This window comes from Ochotona curzoniae, unplaced genomic scaffold (assembly GCF_017591425.1).
Source record: "Ochotona curzoniae isolate NIBS_2020 unplaced genomic scaffold, NIBS_Ocur_1.0 contig_1482, whole genome shotgun sequence".
Lineage (NCBI taxonomy): Eukaryota > Metazoa > Chordata > Mammalia > Lagomorpha > Ochotonidae > Ochotona > Ochotona curzoniae.
In genome coordinates, this window is record NW_024465100.1 from 1,032,411 (window position 1) to 1,058,291 (window position 25,881).

A 25,881-nucleotide genomic window follows, 5' to 3' on the forward strand; every position below is an offset into this window, starting at 1 on the left:
GTTCAATCCCCCAGTGGTTGCAGTAGCCTGAGTTAGGCCTAATGCTAGGAGCATCATCCAGATCTTCCTCCCGGTGCAGGGGTCCAAGCACGTGGCATCCTCCACTGCTTTCCCAGGCTCACTGGCAGGGAACTGGACCAGAAGTAGAATAAGTGGGATTCCAACCGGTACCCATAAGGGATGCTGGCACTGCCGATGGCAGCTTAACCAGCTGTGGTACTTTGCTGGCTTTCCAGACTTAATTTTAAAACCTGCATATTACCCAGTTTACAAGTCTGTCTATTTACCTTAATTTTATCGTAAAATTCATTATATTTCTTTTCAAAATGATGTCATGTGTTTGGGTTCCCCAGTTACTGTATCCCTTGGGTGATGTGTTATGTCGTTACTGGAGGTACTTCTGTTTGTTTCATTTCCGATCTCCCTGCTGTGAGCCGACCAAGGATTTCCTTCTGCTGACTGCCTAGTTCTCCCTAAGTCTCATATGTGGCACCTTCCTGCTTCCAGGAAAACTAAAGCGCAAAGTGAAAAAAAGATAGCAAATAGTGATTTTATTTTTCTATCAAATTGTCAGCCAACTTGTTCCATAAAGGAACACGTTTTCGCAGCTGTGTGCTTTTGGCAGTGTGGTAGAAGTTTAGGTTTTTAGAAACTGAGCCACAGCAGTGGCACACATGCCCGATAGACTTGGAAATGTAGAAACACTTTCTCAGCCGTGATAGGAATCTTTCTGTTAATGGTTACACTGGGATTCAGATATGTTATCACAGTGAACTTGAGGCCAGAGATCAGAGAACCAAGGAATTGACTTAATGAATATATGATTTAATTGTCCTCGATCAATCACACTCTGACTTTGCGATGATGGAATATATTGTGTGTGTATTTTTATGTAGTTGCTAGGGGGAAAGGAGCAAAGTTTAATGTGCGGTTTTGTTGACCTTTGGTATCACTTTTATCTTGTAGTTCCATATAACTGCCTTTGGTGAATTTTCAAAAGCCTGTAGTCAAGTGATTTATAGATTAAGGGCTCGTTCAGTACTTGCACACGAAGAACCCATATCTTCAAGTATGGATGACGTAAGTTTACTTTGGAGGCAGGAATGAGTTCATTTCTTTGGAGAGATAGGAACAGAATGTGTGTCACTTGCCTGGGTAAGAAATGCATTTAAATTCAGAAGTTTGCTTGGGGGAAATGGAGTGGAATAATCGGGCGTTTGAACTTGCCAGATGCTGGGATCATTAGCTGAGGCCTAAGGGAGCCTTGCCTCAGTCCGCCTGTGCTGCTCTAACAAAGTACCTGAGGCTGGGTAGTTTATGAAGAACAGAAATTCGTATCTAACAGTTCTGGAAGCCAGGAAAGTCCATGAACAGGCATGGACACGCTTGTTTTTCTGGTCGGAATCTGGTGTCTGCTTCTAAGAGAATGCCTTGAATGCTGCTTCCTCTGGAGGGAGCGTGCTGTGTCCTGGCGTGGCAGACAGTCATTTTGGAGGGCAGAAGAGGGATGGAGTCCTTGCTGTGAAGCCCTTTCTTAAGGGTAATGATCCCAGTGAGGACAGAAAGACCCTTCATTGTCTATTCCTCCCTTAAAAGCCTGGTCTGTGAATGCTGTCTGATTGGCCATACCTGCATTTTGGAGGGGCCCCATTGAAAACACAGGGAGCACCCCAGGTGTGTTAGACACACATGCAAGTGCTCCTCAATTTTGAAACATTTTTCTATGGAGAACTAATCTGTTGGGTCTGCAAGGCAACTTGGATCTTTCAGAAATAGCAGTAGATGATTCCTTCCTTGAAGGACCTTCCCTGGCAGCTGGAGAGAGAACAAGGCATGTCAGTAATACTACTTGGGAAACATTTGATTTGATTATAATTGCTGAAACTGAACTGTCAGCTAAATATATTCCAAGAAGTAGAGCCCATAAAGGGATTTAGTCTTAGGACGTCTATATTGCTACTAGAAACACGTTTGATTTCAAAGAATAACAAATCTTAAATAGACAAAACTGTCTTTAAGCATAAAGACCTGGGAAAGCAGTGGAAGATGGCCCAAGAACCTGGACTCCATAATCCATGTGGGAGACTCAGAAAAAACTGCTAGTTCCCAGTTTCGGCCTGGCCCAGCCCTGGATATTACAGCCACAGTAACTAAAAAAAAGCATGAAACTGGCAAAAAAAAAAAATTGACCTGTAAATTGATGAAACAGAATAGACATATCAGAAAGTAATCTACATGATCTACATGCATGCAGCCAAATGATCTTAGATGCAAGTGCCAAGAGCCTGTGTTGGAGGAAACGGCACTGGCAATGGCAAAATTAGGTGTATGTATGTGGAGGAATTAAATTAGATCCTTACCTCTTATTAACAACTCAAAATTGACTAAAATTAATTCAAGGTGTACCAACGACCTACGTATAAGACCTGAAACCATACAGCTGCTGGAAGAAAATACACACATCAGTGCAGTGTAAAAGAAGCATGTGTAGGATTTCTTGGATGAGACCCCCAAAACACAGGCAGCAAAGGTGAAACCAAACGGGATTATATGACAGTCAGATGTTTCTGTATGGCAAAAGAAATAGCCACAGACAGCCAACAAAATCAGAGGAAACATTTACAAGCAGCTTATCCAACAGAGAATTAACATCTAGATTGTATCAGCAGCTCAAACAACTAGTCCAGTTAAGACATGGGCAAAAGGCCTGAATAGATAGTTCTCCGAAAGAGAATACAAGTGGCAGCAAAATACGAAGAAATGCGCAATGCTGCTCGTCATCAGAAGCTGAAAATCAAAACCTCACCCCGTGGGAACGGCCAGTATCAAAAACCGAGTAACAGTGCTGGTGAGGCCACTGGGAAAGGGGATCGCCTACATATTGCTTGCTGGTGTGGTTGTAAATTAGTACAGCCGATATGGAGATATCATTAAAAACCAGAAGAAGAACTATCATCCTGCCACTGGGTATCAGCCGAAATGAGATGAAATTGTTTTATCAAAGACATCCCTGTTCCGCCATGCTTGCAGCAGTACTCTTCACAACAGCAAGAAGCAAACAAGGTAAGGATGGAAATAATAGGAATTTTTAACAAAAATAGAAAAAAATCAAAATTTTATCTCTGAAAAGATTGACAAGATAAAACTTGCTACAAGAACTGAGAAAAAACAACAAATTCGCAAAATCAAATTTAAATGGGAACACTACAGATTCTGTGTGTAACAGATTTTCTGAGTTCTATGGGGACTGTACAACAGTAAATTGGCTTTAAAAAGAAATTCCTATAAATACAGAACTGTCACGATACACCTAAACAGAAAATCTGTACAGATCTGTAACTACTAAAAAGACTGAATGGATAATCAAAAATCCCTCAGAAGGAAAAATGCAGGAGGTCAGCGCAGTGGTTCAGCAAGCTAATCCTCTGCCTGCCAGTACTGGTGTCCTGTGTGGGTGATTGCTCACGTCCAGGCTGCTCACAGTCACTTCACCAGCAATCCAAAGCCTTCTCAAACGCTTCCAAAGAGCAGAAGAAGGAACAGTCCGAGCTCATCTGTTGAGCCAGCACTGTCCTAACAGCAAAGCTAAAAACCATGAAAAACACAACTGCACACTGCTACACTTTATAAACACTAATGAAAAGATCCACAGCAAAGCACAAACAAACCTAATGCAGGAGCATATTCAAAGGAGTATGCACTGTTATCAGATTGGATTTATTTCTGCAGCACAAAGATGATTAGTTCAACATGGGAAAACTAGCTTTACATTAGAAAACCATGTCATCACTTCAGTAAGTAGAGACAATAGCTGACATAATTCAGCTTCCTCCCTTCCTTCCTGAACATGTAGAGACAGAGGAAAAAGGGTGACAAAGCATGGAAAGATAGAAGTAATAGGGAAAACAGTGAAGAAAGAGGAGAAGATAAAGGAGCAGGGAAGGTAGGGAGTGAGGGAAAAGGAGGGAGAAAGACTGGGACAGCAAAAGCGTGACTGATTATCCATCTGTTGGTTCATTCCTCAACAGGCCATGTGGCCAGGGCTGGGCTGGGCCAAAAGCAAGAGTCTGGAAACTCCATCCTTGTCTCCCATGTGCATGGCAGGGATCCAAAAAAAAAAAAAAAAAAAGGTCATCAGCAGTTGCTTTACCAGGCATTATCAGTAGGCAACTAGATCAGAAGAGGAGCAAAGTGTAAAGTGTATCTATGACCTAGATGTAAGATAGAAATCAGTAACACTCTATTGCCTATATCATTGTTTCCCTGAGAAGAAAATATTAGGCAAAAGCTTCATAATGCATTTGAAAATAGTTTTTTTGGATTTGATATCAGAGGCTCAGGTAGTAAAGGAAAAAAATAACTGGACTTCATGAAATTTTCAAAATTTGTGTGTGTAAAAACACAATCAACAAAACAAAAAGGTAACCCACAAAAAAAGGTAAAAAAAAAGGTTGAAAGCATTTTCAAAGATTTGTCTAACAAGGAAGTCACATTCACAACATTCAGAGAACTTCTTAAACTCAACATCAAAATGCCTAGAAACTGGAGAGTAAGCAAAAGACTTGAATAGGCAATTCTGTAAAGATACACAGGTGGCCAGTAAGCTCATGAAAAGACATTGACATCATTGGTCATTCAAAAACAAAGGTGGTAGCACCAATTAGGATAGTTACTATTAAAAACTAGGAAGTGGGCTCAGCACAATAGCCTAATGGCTAAATACTTGCCTTGCATGTGCCAGGATCTCATATGGGCGCCAGTTTGTAAGCTAGCTGCTCCACTTCCAATCCAGATCCCTGCTTGTGGCCTGGGAAAGCAGTAGAAAGTAGCCCAGGGTCCTGGGATCCTGCACCCAAGTGGAAGACCCAGGGAAAACTCTTGCCTCTTGGCTTTGGATTGGCTCAGCCCCAGCCATTGTGGCCACTTGGGGAAGTGAACCAGAAGGTGGAAGATCTTTCTCTCTCTCTCTCCTCTCTGTATCTGCCTTTTCAATAAATAAATAAATAAAATCTTAAAAAAAAAAAAGGGAAGTGTGAATACCCATTGTTAGTAGCAGTGTAGGCTAGTGCAACCATTATCAAGGTCAGTTTGGAGAGCGCTAACACAATTGAATATTGATCTACCATATGACCCAGCTATCACACTCCTGGGACTATAGCCAAAGGAAATGAAATCTGCATATGAAAAAGTGACTTTTAATCCTATGTTTATAGCAGCAGAATCTACAATAATGAAGAGATGGAAACAGTCCAGATACCCATCGAAAGAGGAATGGATAAAAAAAAAACTGTGGTAAATGTACTCTTCTGAATACTACTCAGCTATTAAAAGAATGAAATTGAAGCAAAATGGTCCTAACTAAAGACCATTATGTTCAGTGAAATAAGACAATCTCAAAAGGACAAATATTATGTGTTCTCTTTGATATAAGGCAGCCTTCGTGTAAAACACAAGATTAATAGACATATAGGTAAATGTGTGTGTGTGTATGTATTTATCTAGAGAAACTATAATGGAGACAAGTATATCATGAGGATACATTGCAGCATGCATCTCTGTTAATAACAGTTTCGTTGGGAGTCCATGTTTTAAGTATCTCTTGACAATAGGATGCTGGAGTTTGTACCACTGTCTGTACCTACAATGTCATGATACACTTAAATAGAAGAATGATGGACTTGTGACTGCTGAAGGACTAATACAGTTATTACAAGGGAAAACAGTTGAAGGAGGGCAAATGGGGACAGTGGGAGAAGAAATCCCTGAGTCTAAGGAACTGTATCAGAAAAATTAAAAAACAGAAAATGCAGGCAAGAAAGTGGAGTCCTTTGTGCACGCTTGGTGGGGATTTAAAATGGTATAGCTGCTGAAAGAGTGGTTTTTCCTCAGTTAAGCAAAATTGATGTGCTATTGGATCCAGCAATCCTAGTTCCGAATACATAACTAAAAGAACTGAACACAAGGCACCAGAGAGATATTTGTTCATACATGTTCATACACAGGATTATTCACAAAAGCTGAAATGTGGAAAAATTGTAATTTCCATTGGCAGATGACTAAATAAGCAAAATGTGGCCTTAAGAATCCCTTTGAGAGGCTGAACGTTCCACTGTATATGTATACATGTGTGAATACATATATTTATATTTACACATACTACATGTATGTATGCAATGAATGTGATTTCGCCTTTCAAAGGAAATTCGGACAAATACTGCAATATGAATGGACCTGAAGGACATTATGCTAAATAAAATGAGTCCCCAAATGGCAAACTGTCTGATGCCATCTGCCTAGAGCATTCACAGAGAAACAAGCGGAATGGTGGTTGCAAGGGGCTAGGAGGAAAAAGAAAATAGAGAGTTGCTGTTTTGTTCCTCTTTTTAATAAGATTTATTTATTTGAAAGGCAGAGTGACAGAGAGAGATTGAACTTCCACCTTGCTGGCTCACTCCCCAAACAGCCACCACTGCCAGGATGGAGCCTGGCCAAAGCCAGGAGCCACAGGCTCCGTCTGGGTCTCCACGAAAGTAGCCAGGACTTAGGCACACTTGGCCTTCCCAGGCACTGCAGCAGGAAGCCGAATGCAAGCAGAGCAGCCAGGAGTCAAACCAGGGCTTGAGACAAGCTCCCTGCCATGTCCTCTTCCAAGTCTCCACTTGGAAAACTGTTGCTAAAGGGAGGCAGCTGAAGGGTTTTTCTACACTGCGAACTCAGGATTGGGCCAACAAGAAATTGTTCACAGGAAGCGATGTTGGAATTAAGAAGGCCCTTGTTCTCGGCGTGAAAATAAAAGCAGCGATCAGTATTACAAATGCTACCAATTTGGATGAGAACCCTCATAACCGCCCTCCCTGAGGAAGGCAGAAAGGCCCCGGCTGCACTGTTCTGGAACAAGGACTACCTACATGGACAAACGGGTGCTTGAGGCATCTCTAAGAACAGGGGTTCTCCATGTGATGAGACATGAACACTCCAGTGTTTTCCTCATTCTTCCTGTCCTGAAAGAACTTGCTTTCTGCAACTGAGCATGCTTTAAAAGTCAACTGAAATATACACAATTTTAGATGTACAGATTTTATGCTGGGCATGGTTCATTGAGACACATTACTAATGTGGAATGTTAACATGGGGTGCTGCATGTGAGTGATGATGATAAATGTATTACCATTAATAGGGAAGTTAAGTATATGGCATACAGATAGTTTTTGTTTGGTAAGTTTAAAATCATTCTGAAAAAAATGTAAAAAAAAAAAAAGAAAAGAAGGGACCAGAATAAACTTTGCATTAAAAAAAAGCAGTTTACATTTCCCGAAGTACATTGACTGTGAAAGTGTGAAAGATAACAGGCTGTTCACAAAGTCAAGAGCAACCACAATAAAGTCACTTGAAAACTTTTTTTTGAAAGTTTCACCAAAACCAGTCACAGTTCTACTTTAAATGAAACAAAGGAAGTGCAAGAAAAGGATGTGAAAAAATCTGAAATACTAACACTAGAGCTTTTATTTGCCAGAGAGATTTCCCTTCTTTTAGGTGTTAACTCTTGGCTTCCTTATTGCACCCCAATAATAAGAAGTAGTAATGGGGTACAGGATCACTCGGACAGGAGAGCATTCTGTGATAAGAAATAAAGTTCTCACTAGGAGCTTAAAATTCCAAGGCAACATTGTTAAGTTATAATTAATAAGAACAGATACATTTTAGGAAAAAGATGTCCACGTGATGTCTAGTATTAAGAAAAACAATCCCTTCTACTTATATCCAATCAAAAGAAAATGCAAGTAAAATATTCCTTCTGCAAGGAATGAAGATGCAAGCAGCTGGCAGCAAGATCTCGCAGGGAACTCGTCCGTGCCATCACCCTAAGCACTATTCCATGCATTTAAAAAAATTATAATACCTCCTGTGTTCTTCCCCCTGAAAAATGCAGAGAGAGCTTGTTTGTTCACATAGTTACATGTCATGGTACTTATGACCGAAGACTTGGATTTGGAGCATTTTCCAGAGAAATAAAAATTTTAATTTACATAGGAATCTCTACCTGACTGCTCAGAGCAGCCTCGTTGGTGATAGTCCTAAACTGGAAACTGCCCCAGTGCCCTTCAGTGGGTGGGTGATCACACCTACTCTGGCACATGCACACCATGGAATACTACTCAGAAATGAAAAAGAGTCAACTCTTGATGCCTCAGTCAGAGAGATGGCTTCCTAATGTTGTTACCTTGAGTGAAACAAAAACACAACTTAATCCTAAAGGTAATATATTGTTTATTCTATTTATATTGCAGTTTTGAAAAGACAAACCTGTTAAAACAGGGAGCAGCTGCCGGGCTGAAGGGTGGAGTGGGAAATGGGGGTCATGTGTGGTTGTATAAGTCACACATGCAGCTTTCGTGATGATGCGACTTCTCAGTGTGTGCGGTGCGGGAAGTAAGATCCTCTTGTGGAAAGACTGGAGAACGAAGACCACATGCAGAGATGGGTAGCAGAGTGGGGCTCTGAACAACTGGGGGAGGGTTGTATTGTGTGTACTAATTCTGCAAGATGTTGTCACTAAGGGAAATTACGTAAAGTTATGTGAAGATCCTAAAATCAAAAATGAATCAGCCGACAGATGCCATGGCAGGTGGGGAGCTGAGGAACACCTGGCCTTCCAGCCCCACCCTCTGCCCCTTCAGGCCAGGGTGGAGAGCTGAAAGCACTGACAGTGTGTCCACGGATTCTGAGAGTCCGACTGGGTAGGGCATCAAAGCCGTTGGTGAGGGTGCATGGGGGAGTGTTGGCTTAAGCCCCATCACCTCAGAGCAGCGAGGGTTCATGTTTGTGCCTGGGGAGCGGGAATGCCTGCTGGGTGTGTTGTCCTGGCCCTCCCTACCGTGAGCCCCGTTGTCATAAGACGTTGGGTGTACCTTGGGTACAGTGCTGACTCTATAATGAGATAGCCTGATCTGGTGATTGTAGGTGTGGCAGGAGATTCCCTGGGACCCTTTGGGGAATCTCTGAGGTCAAAACTGTTCTTGTCATAGTAGACATTCTTTCCTCATTTTCTCACAAGTGTATGATGGAGTTTTAAGAGGTTTCTTGAAGGAAAATAACAATGGGTTAAATACAGAAGTACGTACGAGGGCCCGGCGCAATGGCTCAGTGGCTAAATCCTCATCTTGGAAGCACCAGAATCCTGTATGGGCACTGGTTCATTCCCTGGCTGCTCCACTTCCCATCCAGCTCCCGGCTTGTGGCCTGGGAAAGCAATAGAGCATGGCCCAAAGCTTTGGGACCATGCACCCATGTGGGAGACCCGGAAGCTTCTGGATTTGGGTCGGCTCAACTCCTGCCATTGTGGCCATTTGGGGAGTGAACCAGCAGATGGAAGTTCTCCTCTCTGTCTCTCCTCTGTAAATCTGATCTGCCTTTCCAATAAAAATGAATAAGTATAATCTTAAATGAATAGTAGCTATAGAAAGTAGTTATGGTAACCGAGCTGTTTTCCACTATTGCAGGCAGAGAAAGACATAGCAATCTAAGCTAGTGTCATTCCTCTCACTTTTTATGTTTAAAAATGCAATTATTCTCCTTAAAATATACTGTCATGTATTGGGGTTATTATTTGAAGATATTTTAGTATTTAGGACAGTCTCAGTTTTAATTTTGTTAAGTGAATGGCATTAGCTTGACCTACATAAATAAAGGCTCTTGGAAGTCTTCAGTCGCCACTGGCACAGTGCCGCTGGTTCTGACAGCAGGCTGCCCCGGAGCTGCCACCCTGGCGGGACGCAGTGCCTGCAGGTCGAGGCCCGGCTCTGCTCAGGGCCGCGCGGGGTGAGCTGCACAACTCCCCCTGCCTCTCGAGTTGATTTCTTCCTCTGTAGCATTAATAATTATCCTGTTCCTTAAAGAAAAGTGAGGAATCTGGATAGATAGATGGAAGACTTTGAAAATATCATGTCCTTTACCCCTAGGTAGGAGAATTTAACTAGTTTATAACTAAATTGATGCTGAAAGAAATTGTGCGAAATGAGTTTCTGACATGTTACCTGACAGGCCGTTTTTTTTTCCAACTTGCACCACCTTCCAGCAGTTATCTTACAGGTCTTATTACTTTTTCTCATTTCCTGAGACAACTCTGAATTATGAAAAGGCATTAATTTCAGTGTTACCAAGCACTTTATGGGATGGGATTTACGCCTTGAGTTAGTGTGATAATTCAGCAGCTTTACCTATTTTATTGTATTTTAGATTTATTTATTAATTCAAAAGTCAGAGTTACACAGAGAGGAAGACATGCACGCACACACAGACACACCCCCACCCCATACGCCTCCCACCTTCCAGCACTGAGCTCCTGCTGGGTCCCCGTGGGGATTCGGTGTCTGCTGCATCCCCAGGTGCATTAGGCAGGAGGTGAATTGGAAGTGGAGCAGCTGAGACATTAACTGGTGCCCATGTGGGATGCTGGCGTTGCAGGGGGTGGCTTGACTCGCTGCAGCACAATGCTGAGCCCTGATTTTGTTGTTGTTGCAGCTACTGTTTAAGGCAGAGAGACAGAGATCTTCCATCTACTGATTCACTCTCCAAATAACCCAGCAGCCAGGCTTGGGCCAAGTTGAAGCCAGAAACTCCATCCGCATTTCCCATGTCAGTGGTAGGGCTCCAAGTAACTTGCCTTCTGCCTCCAAGGGTGTGGGATTCAAATCCAGATACTCAGATACACATACGTTGCTTAATCCACTGCACTGCAAAACTGCTTTCTGGAGCTGTGTCTTGAGAAAACCACTTACCTGCTGTGTGGTGTTCAGAAAGTTACTTAACCTCACTGTGTCTTGGCTTCATCATCTTGAAGGTGGAGCTGGTAGTCCCTGTCTGAGGCAGTTACAGATATAAAAAACTGTTCAAGGGTGGACAGCAGGGCTTTGCACATACTTCATTTTATGATCATTGTAGTGACTCAATAACAAAAGAGGCAAGATGACTGTATCTGCTTAATAAACTTTTTTTTTATTCGCAAGTTTATTGGCAACAGTTTCCATTGTATTTATTTCTGTTTTCTTCCTTTTTTCAGGGCTTTTGAGCGGCCAGACTTCCCCAACAAATACCAAGTTGGAGAAACTAGATTCTCAGCAGGTGCTGCAGCTCTGCCTCCGGTACCAGGACCACCTGCACCAGTGTGCAGAGGCCGTGGCTTTCGATCAGAATGCGTTGGTGAAACGAATCAAAGAGGTAACGGGCTGCAGTGGGTTGCTATTGCCAAGTCAGTGTTTTGATTTTTTGTAAGCCCTGAATCCTTTTCTTCTGGCCAGGATAGCCAGTGACCCTAGCTTTATGGGAAGCAGTCATTCTCTAAGAATTGGCATATATTCCCACTGCTTTAAAGGAATTGCCTTTCACAGCTTTAAAATGTGAAAAAGAGCAGTTCACAGTGTTAATCTAAGCTGGACTTTGAATCCTGGTTCACCACTCTTCTGCCTGGGCGAGTTGCTTAGTTTCTCTGTTTCTTCATGTGCAGCATGGGGCTGATAATAGAAACTGACCCCAAGGGCTGAGTGACAGTGAAATTGCTCAGCAAACGTTAGCTATTATTAGTGTGTTCTAAGTCTTGACATACTAATTTGCTCTAGCAGCATAATATCTTTGAGTTGACTTTAGCTGTTTCCGGAGTCTAATTTGCAGTGTTTCCTGGTAGGTTATCATTTCTTTGTAAAGCAGGAGATCTGGAATCTCCATTATTACCTACAAAGCTCAGGCAGTGGTTTTTCTTGGTTGAAATGTATGGAAACAATTACACGTACTTAACTTGCAAGGCTTGGTGAAGAAAGCAGCAGCTAGTAACCAGGTGAAGGTACTCCGTAACTTAGGAGCATGGGCCAGATGTGTGATTATCAATAACAGTAAGCAGGTACTTCTTCTAAGCCCCTAAATGTGTCATCAGCCAGGGTGTTGCAGAGCACAGCTCTGTGGGCATCAAGGAATAAGGAAATACATCTCCCAAAGTGTTCAGCCACGAAGGGTTTGTCCTCCTGGTGCCCTAGAATAGTATCATATGAAGGAAATGTCAGGAGCTCTGCCTTGGAGAGGCCACTTAAGTGAATGGCACGCCTTGGGTTTGTTTAACAAAATGACCCTGGTCATTAACTCTGGTGAGAGAGGATGATGGATGTGAAGAAATCCGCAATGATGGATTGCAGATCGCTACCAATTACTTTTCAGTTAGTAGTACAGGCAGTGCCTGCTTAATTACAGGATAGTCATTAGTTATATGGCAGATTTAAATTTGCCAGCACCTTTAACATTTTAGTACTTAGTTATCGTAAAATGTTTACATTCCTAAGGCTGTTGCTTGCAAAACTATTACATATGGTCTTTCACATTAGTCGGCAAGAACGGGACCTTGCATGTATTATTATCTTACTTTATCGTGTTATAGTCTACAAAGCCTGACTCACATTAGGATCCCTTTGGTCTTGTTTTCCTGCAAGTTCTCCCATCTTCCCTCTGAGTCTGTGGTGTGGTCTGTGAATCTTTCAAACTTTACTATGTGTGGGGCAAGCTTAGCGATGCGTCAGGTTGCCTTGCCACCTGTAATGCTGGCATCCCGCAAGGGGCTGCTTTGAGTCCCAGCTGCTCTTGTTCTGATGAAGCACTTGAAAGTAGTGGAAGTTGGCCCAAGTAGTCAGGCCCCTGACACTCATATTGGAGACCAGGAGGTTCAGCCCTGGCCTTTGCAGCCATGTGGGGAGTGAACCCCTGGAGGGAAGATGTCTCTATTTCTGTCTTCTCCTCCCTTTCAAATAAATAAATAAACAGGCATTTTAAAAATACATTTATTTTCGTTTCATTTGAAAGCAGGAAGACAGAGATCTTTTATCTGCCAGTTTAGTTACAGTAAGCCCACAATGACCAGGGCTGAGCCAGGCTGACACCAGGACCCCATAACACAAACCAGGTCACCCACTTGGGTGGCTGGGACCCAAGTATTTGAGCCATCAGTTGCTGCCTTCCAGGGTACCCATGAACAGAAAACTATATTATAAGAAGAGTGGCCAGGACTTGAACCAGGCATTCTGCTACGGAAGTCCCAAAATGCGAGTTAACCACTGTGTCAAATGCCCACCCCTGAATCCTTGTTCTAATGAGCTTGCCAGAGGATAAAGATGCCATATTCCTTAACTAGGATTGGGATCCCACTGACCTGGGAGTGCTGTGTTTCTCATAACCAGTCCTATGCAATGAGGGTCTCTCCCGCAATCCATCGCTATTCCTTTTAGAATTACAATGTGTATTGTCTTTCTTAAAGAAAAAAGGTGGTTTCTGCCATTGTATCAGTGTTACTTTTTTTTTTCAAGATTTAGTCATTTTTATTGGAAAGGCAAATTTACAGAGAAAAAGAACTTCTGTGCTCTTGTTCACACCCCAAATGGCTGCAGTGGTTGGGGCTGAGCCAATCCAAAGCCAGGAGCCAGGGTCTCCCAGGTGGGTACAGGGTCCTAAGGCTTTGAGCCATCCTCTGGGTGTTAGCTGGGACATTAATTTTTAGAGAGAATATGTTAGAACATCAGAATGATTTTTTTTTCTTTAATGCTTGTTTATTTTCATCTGCTTGAAAGGCATAGCGAGCAAGTGAGCAAGAGAGAGTGAGCTTCCATCTGCTGCTCTGCTCCCTAAATGCCCCCAGCACCTTACGGCAGGGTAGGACAATTCCAGGGGCCTGAGAGTCCATCTGAGTCTCCCACAGGAAAACAGGAGCGCATGGGCTTGGGCCACCAACACCTGCCCCTCAGGTTGCACAAGCAGGAACCTGGGTCAGAAGTGGAGGAACCGGGACCCGAACTGCCACTTCGCTATGGGATGCACTTGTCCCAGCACACCCACCTGGTAAACAGGCTCTTTGGTACTTTGCCTTTTTTTTTTTTTTTAAGTTTCTTAACCCATATCGGTTGTTTTGTGGTTTAGGAAAGTAGAACAAAAGAGTTAGGTGACTAGCTCAGTGCCTTAAAGCTAGGTTAAGTACTTTGTAAGTGGTAAAAGCGGACGGAGCACATTATTATGTTTTTAGGATTTTAGGGCAGTGTCCCTTGGCCCTGACTACACGATGGAATCACCTAGGAGGTTTTTCCTCCAGTTCAGCTGGTAGCAAATCTTACGCTTACACTGAAGAAGCCACATGCAGGGAGCCTTCATACGCTCAGTGCCCAGCAGACACTCGTGCTTGGGGCATACCTCTAATCATTCTGTAATTCCCTCCCTTAACATGCTACACCACAATGCCACCCCCACATCCCCAAAGCTCATTTTCTTCTAAGATGCTCAAGCTGTCCCTTCGTCCACCATGGCCTTCCTTTTTTCCATTCAAGTGTCAGATGATGGTTCTGAGGGAGTGCCGCAGGGCTGCATGGCCGAGTTCAAATCCTGGTCCTGCTTCCAAGCAGCTGCGTGGTTTTGGACAGGGGACTCCTTGTTAGCCTCGGTGTCCTCTCTTGATCCGTGTATCTGCGCTCAGAGAGGACGAGGGAGCAGTGAGTGAGTTGGTGTAGGAAGTACCTAGAGTCAGACTTTGACACAAAGTGAGCACTGTAGTTCTCTTTTTAAATATTTATTTGAGAGAGAGAGAATCTCTTTCACTGGCTTAGGGCTGGGCCGGGCTGAAGACAGAAGCCAGGTACTCCATCTAGGTCTTCCATACAAGTGTAGGAACCCCACACTGGGATCCCCTCAGATGCCTTGCCATTTGCATTAGCAGGAAGCGGGATCTGAAGCACAGCAGCTGGGATTGGAGCCAGCATTGTGGTATGGAGCTAGCGTTGGACTGTGGTTTAACCCACTGTGCTGTAACACTGGCTCTACTTCAGTTTCTGAACAAAGATAAAGCGTCTAGATTTGTCTGATTATCTTTATATTTTTATTTGTTTATTTGAAAGAGACAGAACAAACAAATCTCTCATTCATTGATTCCCTCCCCAAATGCATGTAATAGCCAGGGCTGGACCAGCCTGAAGCCAGGAGTTAAAACCTCAACCTGAATCTCCCATGTGAATGGCAGAACATCAGTTACTTAAATCATTACCTTCTGCCTCCAGTGATACACATTGGCAGGAAGCTAGAATGAGGACTGGAGCTGAGAATTGAGCCCAGGTATTCTAATGTGGGATGCAGGTGTCTCAGGCAGTATCTTAACTGCCAAGCCGAATGCCCACCCCTAGGCTTACTGTGTGCTCGAAGGTCTCCCTGTGGTTTTAATTCTAAGGTGCACCTCTGAGCATGCCGCATTAGCATGGGCCAGTGTGAGGCGTGGGAGAGTGGCAGTCCTGAAAAAGGTACATGGTTAGAGAGGATTCTGAAAACAGTCTCAGATTTTTTTTAAGACTTATTTATTTTTATTGGAAAGGCAGATTTGCAGAGAAGAGGAGAGAGAAAGATCCTCCATCTGCTGGTTACTTCCCACATGGCCAGTTGGACATTGCTGAAGCCAGGAGCCAGATGCTTCTTCTGGGTCTCCCACACAGGTGCAGGGTCCCAAGGCTTTGGGCCGTCCTCATCTGCTTTCCCAGGCCACAAGCAAGGAGCTGGATGAGAAGTGGAGCTGCCGGGATTAGAACCGGTGCCCATATAGGATCCTGGCACATGCAAGACAAGGATTTAGCCACTAAGCCATCATGCCAGGCCCTTCAAATTATTCATACTCAGCCCTTTTCACTACACAAATAAAGGAACCAAGGTGCCTCAAGTTTACTTCCCCATAAGCTTTCTGCTTCTGAAGGACCAAGGTGCTAGAAGGTACTAGAAGGTGAGTCTTGCTCACTGCTAGCCCTCTGTTCCTGGTCACCACATGACGTAGGTCCTACTTCTTTGGAGCTCTTCATTTTAGCACTGTTTCTCCTTCACACAGAAACGCTCAGCTGGCATTTGAGGGCTGCCATTCATGGGCCCAGGCCTGGCTGGGCTTTCTGCCAACTGCACCATCGTGTTTAAGACCCCACTGGTGCCATTTCAAAGTATTTAAACGAACTTCCTGTACTGTGTGTACTCTGAGCGGAGAGGTTGAGAAGGTTAAGTGAATCATTTCCAGGGTTGCACAGAGCCTCAGCACTGACTCCATAGTAGCGTTTGCTCTGAACTTCCCTGGCTGAGAGCTGGGTCAGCATAGACCACCACCCAGGTGAGACAGCTGCTCAGTCAACCAGCGTGAAGCAAAGCTCCTTTATGGGACACTGTTGCTCGCTGCCTGCTGCCGCTGTTTGAATATTCTGGCAGCAGTCACTGCTTTCTTGACTATTAAATGGATTGGGAATGCTGCTTTTTTTTTTTCTTAGAATTTTTTTTTTTTTTTTATTGCAAAGATAGATTTACAGAGAGGAGGATCTTCTGTCTGAAGATTCACTCCCCAAGTGATCGCAGTGGCTGGTGCTGCGCCGATCCGAAGCCAGGAGCCAGGAACTTCCTCCAGGTCTGGCAAAGCTTTGGGCCATCCTTGACTGCTTTCCCGGGCCACAAGCAGGGAGCTGGATGGGAAGTATAGCTGCCGGGATACGAACCTGCGTCCATATAGGATCCTGGCGTGTTCAAGGTGAGGACCTTAGGCGCTAGGCCACCATGCCAGGCCCGGGAGTGCTTTTTTTTAATGCAAATTTTGTCAAGATTCTTGAGATATCTGAATTGTTTTTGCCGAGAAATCTAAGACAAGGCAGTTGAAGGAAATTTTGTGCTCCCTCCATGTCACAAATTACAAATTTCAGGCTAGAATCTCAGAATATTATTAGTTTCCCCTTCATTATCCTTGAAGTGGTGGCCTTTGTCTTGAGTGAGAGTCCATTCAGTCCCCTGGGGGAGAGGGCAGGCCAGGCGTGGTCGAGCTCCCTCTGTTTGCCTGGATGGCTCCGTTGACTGGGCCTGGCCTCCCACTTCCTTCACACCAGCACTGTCCGGCGAGAGAGATCCTGCAGGAGGGCCACATCCAGTCCATTACCTGCTCTGTGATGTAACCCCACTCAGGTTCTGGGCCCTGACACACGAGCATGCATGAACAGCCACACCATGCCCCCCCCCCCCAGATCCCATCATAAGTCTGCCCTTAGCTGTTTCGGCCAGCTCTCTTCGTGCTAACTGTGTGCGTCAGGCACCAAAGCCTGGGTTCTTCCCATCTTCCCTTCTCCCTCATCCCTGAGTCCCTGCAACTTACAGGCCAATGGGTAGGCAGTATTGTGCACCTCTGGATTATACAAATGGCATGTGGCCAGAAAAAGATATTCTCTGTATCTCTTTTGGTGAAGAAAAGCAAGGAATGTTAGCACATTTGAATACTGCTGCATTGCCTAGGATAATGCCTGTCATGAACAAGTTAATGGCAGCTAGACTGGCTCATTCCATTAGAGAACATGTTAGAGAAAGTTACATTAGGCAGGATACACTTGGTGCAGCTATAAGTAGACTCAAAGCTGTATGACGACTCAGAACAGAAGTGTGTCTTGCTCATGTTTAAGGTGGGTGTTGGTAGCAAGTGACTCTCCTACACTGAGTTCAGCTCTGCGTTGTTTGCTTCATGTGGCTGTGTCGTCACCATGTGCTGACAGCATCTCATTAGTAGGTGGGAGAGTGTGTTGTGACGAAGCTGGGCACGCTTGACGCCAGCCCTGGAAATGTCTTAATTTAGCTAGACTTCGGTTTTGTGACTACAGCCACTCTGAAGGTACTAGAACATAGACCCATACGTACACACGCACATGCTGTAGTTTCAACCTACATTTTGAACATCTGTGTTTTCTTTGAACTTACATTCCTAAAATGCAAAGCTGGCTCGGGGTCCCATGTCAGATTTCACTGGGTTTTAGTCTTCCTGCCAGTGAAAACCAAGTAAAATTAGGAAAGCCTCATGCTTTCAGTGATAGGTGAAAAAATACAGGGCATGGCATTATGCATTCGATATGGTTTAAACTATGGTAAATATTTCAGAAGATTAGAAGAAACCAAGACAGCCGGTGGATGGTGATTGCCTGTTGGTGCAGAGGTGTCAGTCATAGTCTGGGAGGCTGCTATTGCTTTTCTTTTTCTTTTCTTTTCTTTTTTTGTTTTTTTTTTTTTGTTTTACAAAAATCTTTATCTGAAACATGTATTACTATTATTTCAGTGTCCAACTTGGAGTATTTATATCGCTTTTCTCTCAGTGCAGTGATGTGTCTTCCTGCCTGCAGGTGTTTGCCTCCCCGAGGGAAGCAGTGCCTGTTGGGGTTCTGCGTGCACGTGCAGGTAACCTCCTCTGCGACCCTGAGTCAGTGCTGAGCAGGCTGTCTTGCAGAGTCAGGAGTGATCCTGGAACAAAGCAAAAATGTCCTCCTTGCTAAACCTTACACTCCGCTAGGGGGAAAACAAACAGCAAACAAGATGAAACTGGGCTAGCATGTGAGATGCTGAGAGTAAAAGCAATGCAGCGGGGTATATGAAGCAGCAGCGTGTGTGCTTAGATGGGGCGGTCTGGAGCAAGGGCAGCAGAGACTTGCAGACTAGAACGGACCCAGCCAGGACGCCCTTCCCGGTAACTCTGCCTGTACGTGAACACGGTCAGAGCCTGGGCCAGGGACGGTCCCCGTGCCTGAGGCTGTTCAGCATGGCCAGTCCAACCGTCATCTTTGTGCTCGGATGTTCTGGAGTCTTACCTGCGTCTCTGATAGTGACGGAGAGGATGCTTGCAGATCTATGCCTCTCTAAAAAAATCTTAGTACTTTGAAATCTCCCAGATTCCTGAAGGGTTTCTCCAGGCTGTGTTTCTAAAGCTCCAGGCCGCAGGTAACTCTGGCTGGTTGGGGGATTGTTCTGTGTCTCGTGTTCTCAGACTTTGGTTGACATCCATACTCCGTGGTTCTTTTGCTGCATGTTTGTAGAGAGAGCTTACCCCTTGCCTGAGTTGTGTCAAACCATAAGCAGACGTGCACGTAGAGAAGTCCAGTGACAGCCAGCCTGCGGCCAGGAGTGAAGGGAATGCTGAATGTGACGGTGCTGTTTACAGTACAGGCCGTGTCCCAGGAAGGCTTGTCTCTCTTGGAGATCATTTATTTCAAAGGCATCAAGACAAGCAAGGAGGAATTACAAAAACATTATCCCACGGAAGAGGCCGAGTGGAGAGTGCTCCCCCAGCGCAGGGACGAGGGCCTTGTCGTCGTGTGCACCACTCCGGGGCGCTGCCTGCTCCCTTGCTTGCTCCTAGCTAGGGAAGTTTAGCTGTGAGGCAGTCACCTCCTCTCAACCTCTAAGGCTTTGCTCTGAATCAGAATGCATTTGTGTTTAATAGATAGGTGCATAGACAAGTTTATCCAAGTGTACATGTTTTAGTCGCCTTAGCTCGGGTTTGTAAATAGTGAGTGTGGCACTTAGGTCCTGCAAACTTACTTTATTTCCCTTTCATCCTGACGTTGGAACCGGGCACATCAGTGCCAGGGGTGTGGTTCCTAGGGACTCTGGCTGCCGTCTCCCCTGCACCCATGTCTTTTGCCCAACAGAGCTTCCCCTAAGGCAGCGGGGACTTGGGGCAACATTACGGCTGCTGCTGTTTTACATGTTGTCATGTGCTGGGTCTGGAATGAGCATTTTATACGGATTACAGTGTCATTTATAATTCTTTTTTTTTTTTTTTTTTGCAAAGTCAGATATACAGAGAGGAGAGGAGACAGAAAGGAGGATCTTCCATCCAGTGGTTCACTCTGCAAGTGACCTCAACAGCTGGAGCTGAGCCAATCTGAAACCAGGAACCTGGAGTATCTTCCGGGTCTCCTACACGGGTACAGGGTCCCAAGGCTTTGTGTCGTCCTCAGTTGCCTTCCCAGGCCACAAGCAGGGAGCTGGATGGGAAGCAGGGCTGCTAGGATTAGAACTGGCGCCCATATGGAATCCTGGCACGTGCGAGGTGAGGACTTTAACCACTAGACTACCGCACCGGGCCCTACAGTGTCATTTAATCTGAGAATAACTGAGGTTCAGAGACTTGGAAGGCGATGGGTTGCAGAGTGCAGCGTTGTCAGTAGTGGAGCTGGGTGGCAGCCCTGCCCGGGAGCCCACATTCACGCCACTGAAGCCATGCCTTTTCTAATCTCTTTCCTTCCCTTTTGAGCCCCTTTTTAACAAAAAGAAAAAAGATTTAAAATTTTTTGCTGATTTGAAAGAATTACAAGAGAGAGGGACAGAGCGAGATCTATCCACTGGCTTACTCACCAAGTGACTGCAATAGTTAAAACTGGACCAGGCCAGAGGCAGGAGCCAGGGACTCGGCTCAGGGTGCCTGTGCGCATGGGCAGAGACCCGGGTACTGGGCCTTCCTCTGCTGCTTTTCCTCATACTTCAGCGGGGAGCGGAAGCGGAAGGAGAGCAGCTGGAGCTCAGGTCGGGGTGTCAGCACCGGAAGTGCCAGTTGAACCTGCTCTGCACCGATGCTGGGCCCTGTGTCTACATCCTTGTAACGTACAGCTACTTTTCAGTCACAGAAGAGAGAGGGAGAGCTGTCCTCTTCCGGTTCATTCCCCAATCCCTTTACAGTGGTGAGTGGGGGTGGGGGCAGGTGCCCGGGGACTCGCTGACTTTCCTATGTTCAGGCTAGAGAGTTGCCTCAGCGTTTGGGGGTTCCTTTCCCGCTGGCCCACCCGCCTAGACGTAGCATCTATGGGAGGGGCAGCCGGGGAGGATCCAGATCAGAATGCAGTGGTGCAGCTCACATTGCCAGGTGTGCTAACTGCTGTCCCAAACAGCTGCCCTGCGGCAGACGTGTCCCTCACACACATCGCTGTTATCATCATCACTGCTTGTTCAGTCTTGAACACAGGAGAATCTTCATCCAGAGAAAGAAGCGAGTTGGGAATGAATGTGAAAGTGGAAGCGGAAGTCAGGTGGCGCTTGGTTGGCAGGCCCTCAGCAGTTCATGGCCTCCTGTTCTAAACAGGGATGTAAATAAATGAGTGCAGAGAAAGTGAGCTGTCAGTTAAGACCAAACACAAATTGACCTTGAGTCTTGAAGTTCGCTGAATGACGTCACATTGAAAGCTGCTCGTGGGGTGGGCCTGTGGGCATTGGCACAGTGGTGAAGGTGCAGCTCGGGATGCCCGCAGCTTGTACTGGAGTGTCTAGCTGTGAGTCCCAGCTTGGCTCCTGGCCCCAACTGCCTGCTACTGGGCACCCGGGCAGGCAGCAGGCCATGGTGCAAGTGTTTGTGTGCTTGCTGCCGCACATGGAGATACAGATGGAGCTCCCAGCTCCTGGCTCCAGGCTGGCCCAGCTCTAGTTATCGTGGGCTTTGGGGAGTGAATCCGTTGATGCAAAATCTCTCTACCTCTCTTTCTCTCTCCCCCTTTCAAATAATAAATACATTTTTTTGTAAAACTGAACATTACTTTTTTTAAAAAAAGTATTGATTTTTATTGGAAACTCAGATATACAGAGAAAGGAGAAGAGACAGAAGATCTTCCACCTGTTGATTTGCTCCCCAAGTGCCTGTAACAGCTGGATTTCAGACTTTAAATATTGAATCAGAAGAGTCCATTGTGTGCTTTGGGAGTAAGTTGTGGTTGTCAGGTTTATGTATTGGGGTTTTCTCGGTCTGTAATTCTCATTTTGCTCATAGTGTCTTTTGAAGGGAAGTTTTGAAAATCAATTGAACCCTTTATATTTAATGCCTTTGAAACTGGGAAATCTGTGTCTACCCCCAGATCTCTTAGGTTTTCTTGTAGCAGTTTTATGGTTTCAGCTTCTATATTTAGGCCTGTGATCCAATTCATGTCATTTTTTGTGTGGTGTGAGACGTCCAGTTTCTTTCTTTCTTCCTTCCTTTCTCTTCCTCCCTCCCTGCCTTCTTTTATTTCTCTCTGTGTCTCCCGCTCTCTTGTTAACCATATGGATATCTACTTGTCCTAACACACATGTTGAAAAACTTTATTTTTTTGCATTAAAACGGTGGAACTTTTGCAAAAAAAAAACCCAAAAATATCCATGATTTATGTTTGGGTTTCATACTTCTTCATTGATCTGCGTGTAAGCCAACACCGCACTCTGCTGATCAATGTAGCTTTGTAATTGTTAAGTTCTGTAAGTCTTTCAAACTTCAAGGTTTTTAAATTTTTTTTCAAAAATTTTGACCATTCTTTATACTTAAACAAGCTTACTAAAAAAAATACCTTGTAGAATTTTGATTCAAATTTCATTTGCATCTGTTGAACAATTTGGCAGTAATTGACGTCTTAAAGATACTGAGTCTTCAATCCATGCTTGTGGTATGCTTCTGTGTTTGGGGTCTTTCATTTCTCATCGTGTTTATGATACTGACATACAGGTCTTCCACATCTTGTGTGGAGTGTTAAGTACTTGGTGTTGTTGATTGTCGAGCTGTCCCTAGCATTCCTTTATTCTGATGCGCACTTCTGCAGGAGTGCAGCTGCCTGGTAGGTAGTGACTGTTCTCCTGCTCGTTTGCTTGTAGTGTTACTGCTTTGGGGTTGTTCTGAGACTGCTTAGCACATTGTCCTGTCACCTGCAGATGAAGACCGTGTTCCTTTCCAGTTGCATGCATTTTAAAAATCACCATGTGTGTTTTGCTCCAGTGTAAGCCTCGGGACGGCTATTATCTCAAATGCTGAGGCCGGAGGAGTCCCTGCCCCGGCCTGCTCAGAGGGAGAGGTCTGTAATGCCAGCCCTGGGCTTTTCACAGACTTTCTTCACCAGGCTGTTCTTGTTTGAGATAAACATCACTCAGTCATGAGGTGTGATTTTTTTTTTCATATCCCTGGATTTGACTAGCTGATATTTTCGGTTTCTTTACGTAGTGGAGCAGCCAGAAGGGCAACTAGGCCCTCACTTTGATTAAGGTACTTGGAACGAGTTTGAGTGCCTTCTGCAGACTCAGAACCCTCCCTCTGCCCGGGGCAGTCCTCGCCTGGCCCCTCTCTAAGGATGGCCCAGCAGCTGATGCTCTGGGGCTTCTTACTGGGCTCCTTGCCACCAGTGCTTCTGGTAGACCCAGTCAGATGCCACGTGACCTCCGGATGTCATTCCTCTTGTCAAGATACCCGATGTGCTGGCAAGGCTGGACCCAAACATTTAACATGTTTCACTTCTTTTTGCTTCTACAGATGGATCTGTCTGTAGAAACCCTCTTTAGTTTCATGCAGGAACGTCAGAAGAGATACGCCAAGTACGCGGAGCAGATCCAGAAAGTCAATGAGATGTCCGCCATCCTCCGCCGCATCCAGATGGGCATCGACCAGACGGTGCCGCTGATGGAGCGGCTCAACAGCCTGCTGCCCGAGGCCGAGCGCCTGGAACCCTTCAGCGTGAAGCCGGGCCACAAGCCCCAGCTCTAGGGCCTGCGCCGCCAGCTGGAGGCCAGCACATCGAGGGCAGTGGAGGCAGAGGCCCAGGACTGCCCAGGGCCAAGGCCGCCTGGAGCTCGGCCCTGCTCCCGCCCAGCACCTCAGCCCTGCGCAACACACGGACGGTTCTTGGGGACAACTCAAGTTGCAGCATTTGGATTATTGGGAGTTCTGTCAAGAACTATTTGTTGAGAATTATTTTTTTATTTTGCTTAGATTTTTAGTTGGGAGTATTTATGAGCTGATTTAACTATTAGGGTGAAAATATGGAGAGAGGGGGAACGGGCTCAGAGAGGCTGTGCCCAGACCCGCTCCTGACGTACACTCGGGAGGCACTGGGCGTGGGCTGCTGACATAAAGAGCTGGTTGCGTCACACCCTAAGAGCTGTGCCCGTGCTGTTCTGTCACACCCACTCTGTCCCAGCACCCTCTTGCTGCCCCACGAACACTGGCTCTGTGTAGTGTGGCAGTCACAGTGTCCCCTGTGCATCGTCGCCGCAGCTCCGGCGTTGCGCTCATGTCCCACGACACTCAGTGGGTTTCCTCAGACTGGGTGTCACCGTGTCACCCCAGTGCAGGCAAGGCTCTGACCTCCTGCTAGGTGTGAGGCCACCTTTGTTCCCAGGCCTGCGGGACACAGGGGCTGTTGCGGGCGGCATGGCTCACTGCACGGCAGACGCTGGCCCATTTGGGTCTTCCTTTTAAATGAAAAGTAAATCATTTTTCTTTAAATAGACAACTTTTTAATCAGTGCAACCCAACAAAGGCTAAAAAATGGGCCTCCCTCCTGGCTCCCTGCTTCCTGTCCCTCTGCTAGGAAAGGGGCGCACTCCTTCAGAGCGCCTCTTCCCTGGGCGGGGTAGCCGTGCTGCCTCCCTACTGGGGAGGTGGAGGCCCCACTCAGAGCGCTCCAGGAAGGCATGCACCTGCCTGGCTCTGGGTCACAGCTGGGTGCCATGCATTCCAGGAACCTAGAGAGGTCGAGGATGGCAAGGGCTCCGAGGTGCCACCACTTCCTGTCAGAGCAGATGAAGGAAATAAAGCACTCATTGTATTGTTCTTCACCTTTCCTGCCAGCTTAAAATATATATGTATGTACTTACATTTTTATTTGGAAGGTCTCTGAGGATCTATAGAGTTGGAAGAGTTGCTGGCAGAGCCATCCTGACTGCACTGCGAATGGCTGACAGCACACCAGCTGGAATGCCACCGAGCCGTGTAGCCGCTGATGCTGCATGTGGCTGACCCTGCTCCCAGAGCGCCTGGCGCCGTCAGCTTCCGTGTGTCAGGGGGTAGTGCCAGCTTCTGCAGGACCTGTGCCCCGGGAGGGTGGCGGCTCCGAGGCCCTGCTCACTGGCTGTGGGTCTGTCTCCCTCACCTCCATGTGCCAGCCACTGGCATTGGCTCCTGTGCTGTACCCACAGTCATGCATGCTTTCTTCAGAAAGTTCATGGGAAATGCATTATGATAACTGCATGATGACAAAAGTTTCTGGTGCCAAATAAACTTTTAATCCCATTTTCCCCATGAGCTTTCAAGTGCCATTGTACAGTCTCCTCAGAGTGCAGTCTGGGTTGGCTGTGGATAGCCGCCCGTTGCCCGTGGAGGCCGCTGGGTGCTCCGGCTGCCAAGGCCTCCATAGCCCGAGTCCTAGGAGCGTGCTCAGGAAGCGAGTTTTGTGGTTTTTGCTTTTTATTTAAGTATTCCCTGGTATTTCTTTGCTTTTTCCTCAGACTTATAAAAGAGGCTGGTAGTGTCACAGTCAGATTATGGGAACCATTGCCTCCGAGGTTACGTGAACCACTGCTCTGGGGGCTGACGTGTCATTTGTGTGGGGGATGTCCCTGGCCCTGGCTGTGCCCCTGGCACATCCGGAGCAGAGCAGCGCCAGGCAAACGGGCATTCAAAGCTTCGTGTTTCTGTCTGATACTGCACTTCAGCTAAGCCCAGGTAAATGGATCCCCACAGGAAATGACGCAGATTGAAGGAGTGTGACTCTGTGCTATTGAGATAGAATTTTACGACTCCTCAACCCCATCCTCATCCTTGGGTGGAGGACCCTGGAGTGCCCTGGAGGGGTCGTCGTTCACTCACTCACCAGAAACCACGCTGAATTCCTGGGGGTTCTGATGGTGCAGGCTGGCACCTTCTGCTCCCAGCTCACATGCGGACGCAGAGGGCAGTCTGATCATGCTGTTATTGGCATGCATCACACTGAAACTCTCCAAGAAGTCAGCCGTGGGAGCAGCCAGCTCTGGGCGCTCCCCACCAGTCCCGGGCACCTTGGGCTGATGCTGACCTGCCCCTGGCCCCTTGCCCTGGCCCCTGCCCCCTGCCTCTCACCCTGGCCCTGCCCCTCACCCTGGCCCTCTCCCCTTGCCCTGGCCCTGCCCCTCACCCTGGCCCTGCCCCTCGCCCCTCACCCTAGCCCCCTCCCCTCACCCTGGCACTGTCCCCCCTGCCCCTCGCCCTGTCCCCCCTGCCCCTCACCCTGGCCCTGCCCCTCACCCTGGCCCTGCCCCCTGCCCCTCACCCTGGCCCTGCCCCTCGCC

The 25,881-nt window shown here is 46.3% G+C and overlaps 1 protein-coding gene across 3 annotated transcripts in view; it reads left to right on the top strand.

Annotated features, from left to right (window-relative positions):
- BORCS5 (BLOC-1 related complex subunit 5) overlaps window positions 1-25,657 on the top strand; it is a 61,977-nt gene extending 36,320 nt beyond the window's left edge. For 2 of the 3 annotated variants that reach the window (XM_040966970.1, XM_040966982.1), the window contains 2 exons: window positions 11,060-11,217; window positions 23,090-24,854. In XM_040966970.1, coding sequence (XP_040822904.1) covers window positions 11,060-11,217; window positions 23,090-23,320 — 389 coding nt within the window. In that variant the 3' untranslated portion in view covers window positions 23,321-24,854. Of the gene's footprint in view, window positions 1-11,059; window positions 11,218-23,089; window positions 24,855-25,062 lie in introns of those variants that run through there. The other variant, XR_005882348.1, reaches the window with a different exon arrangement.
- Window positions 25,658-25,881: the final 224 nt, after the last annotated feature.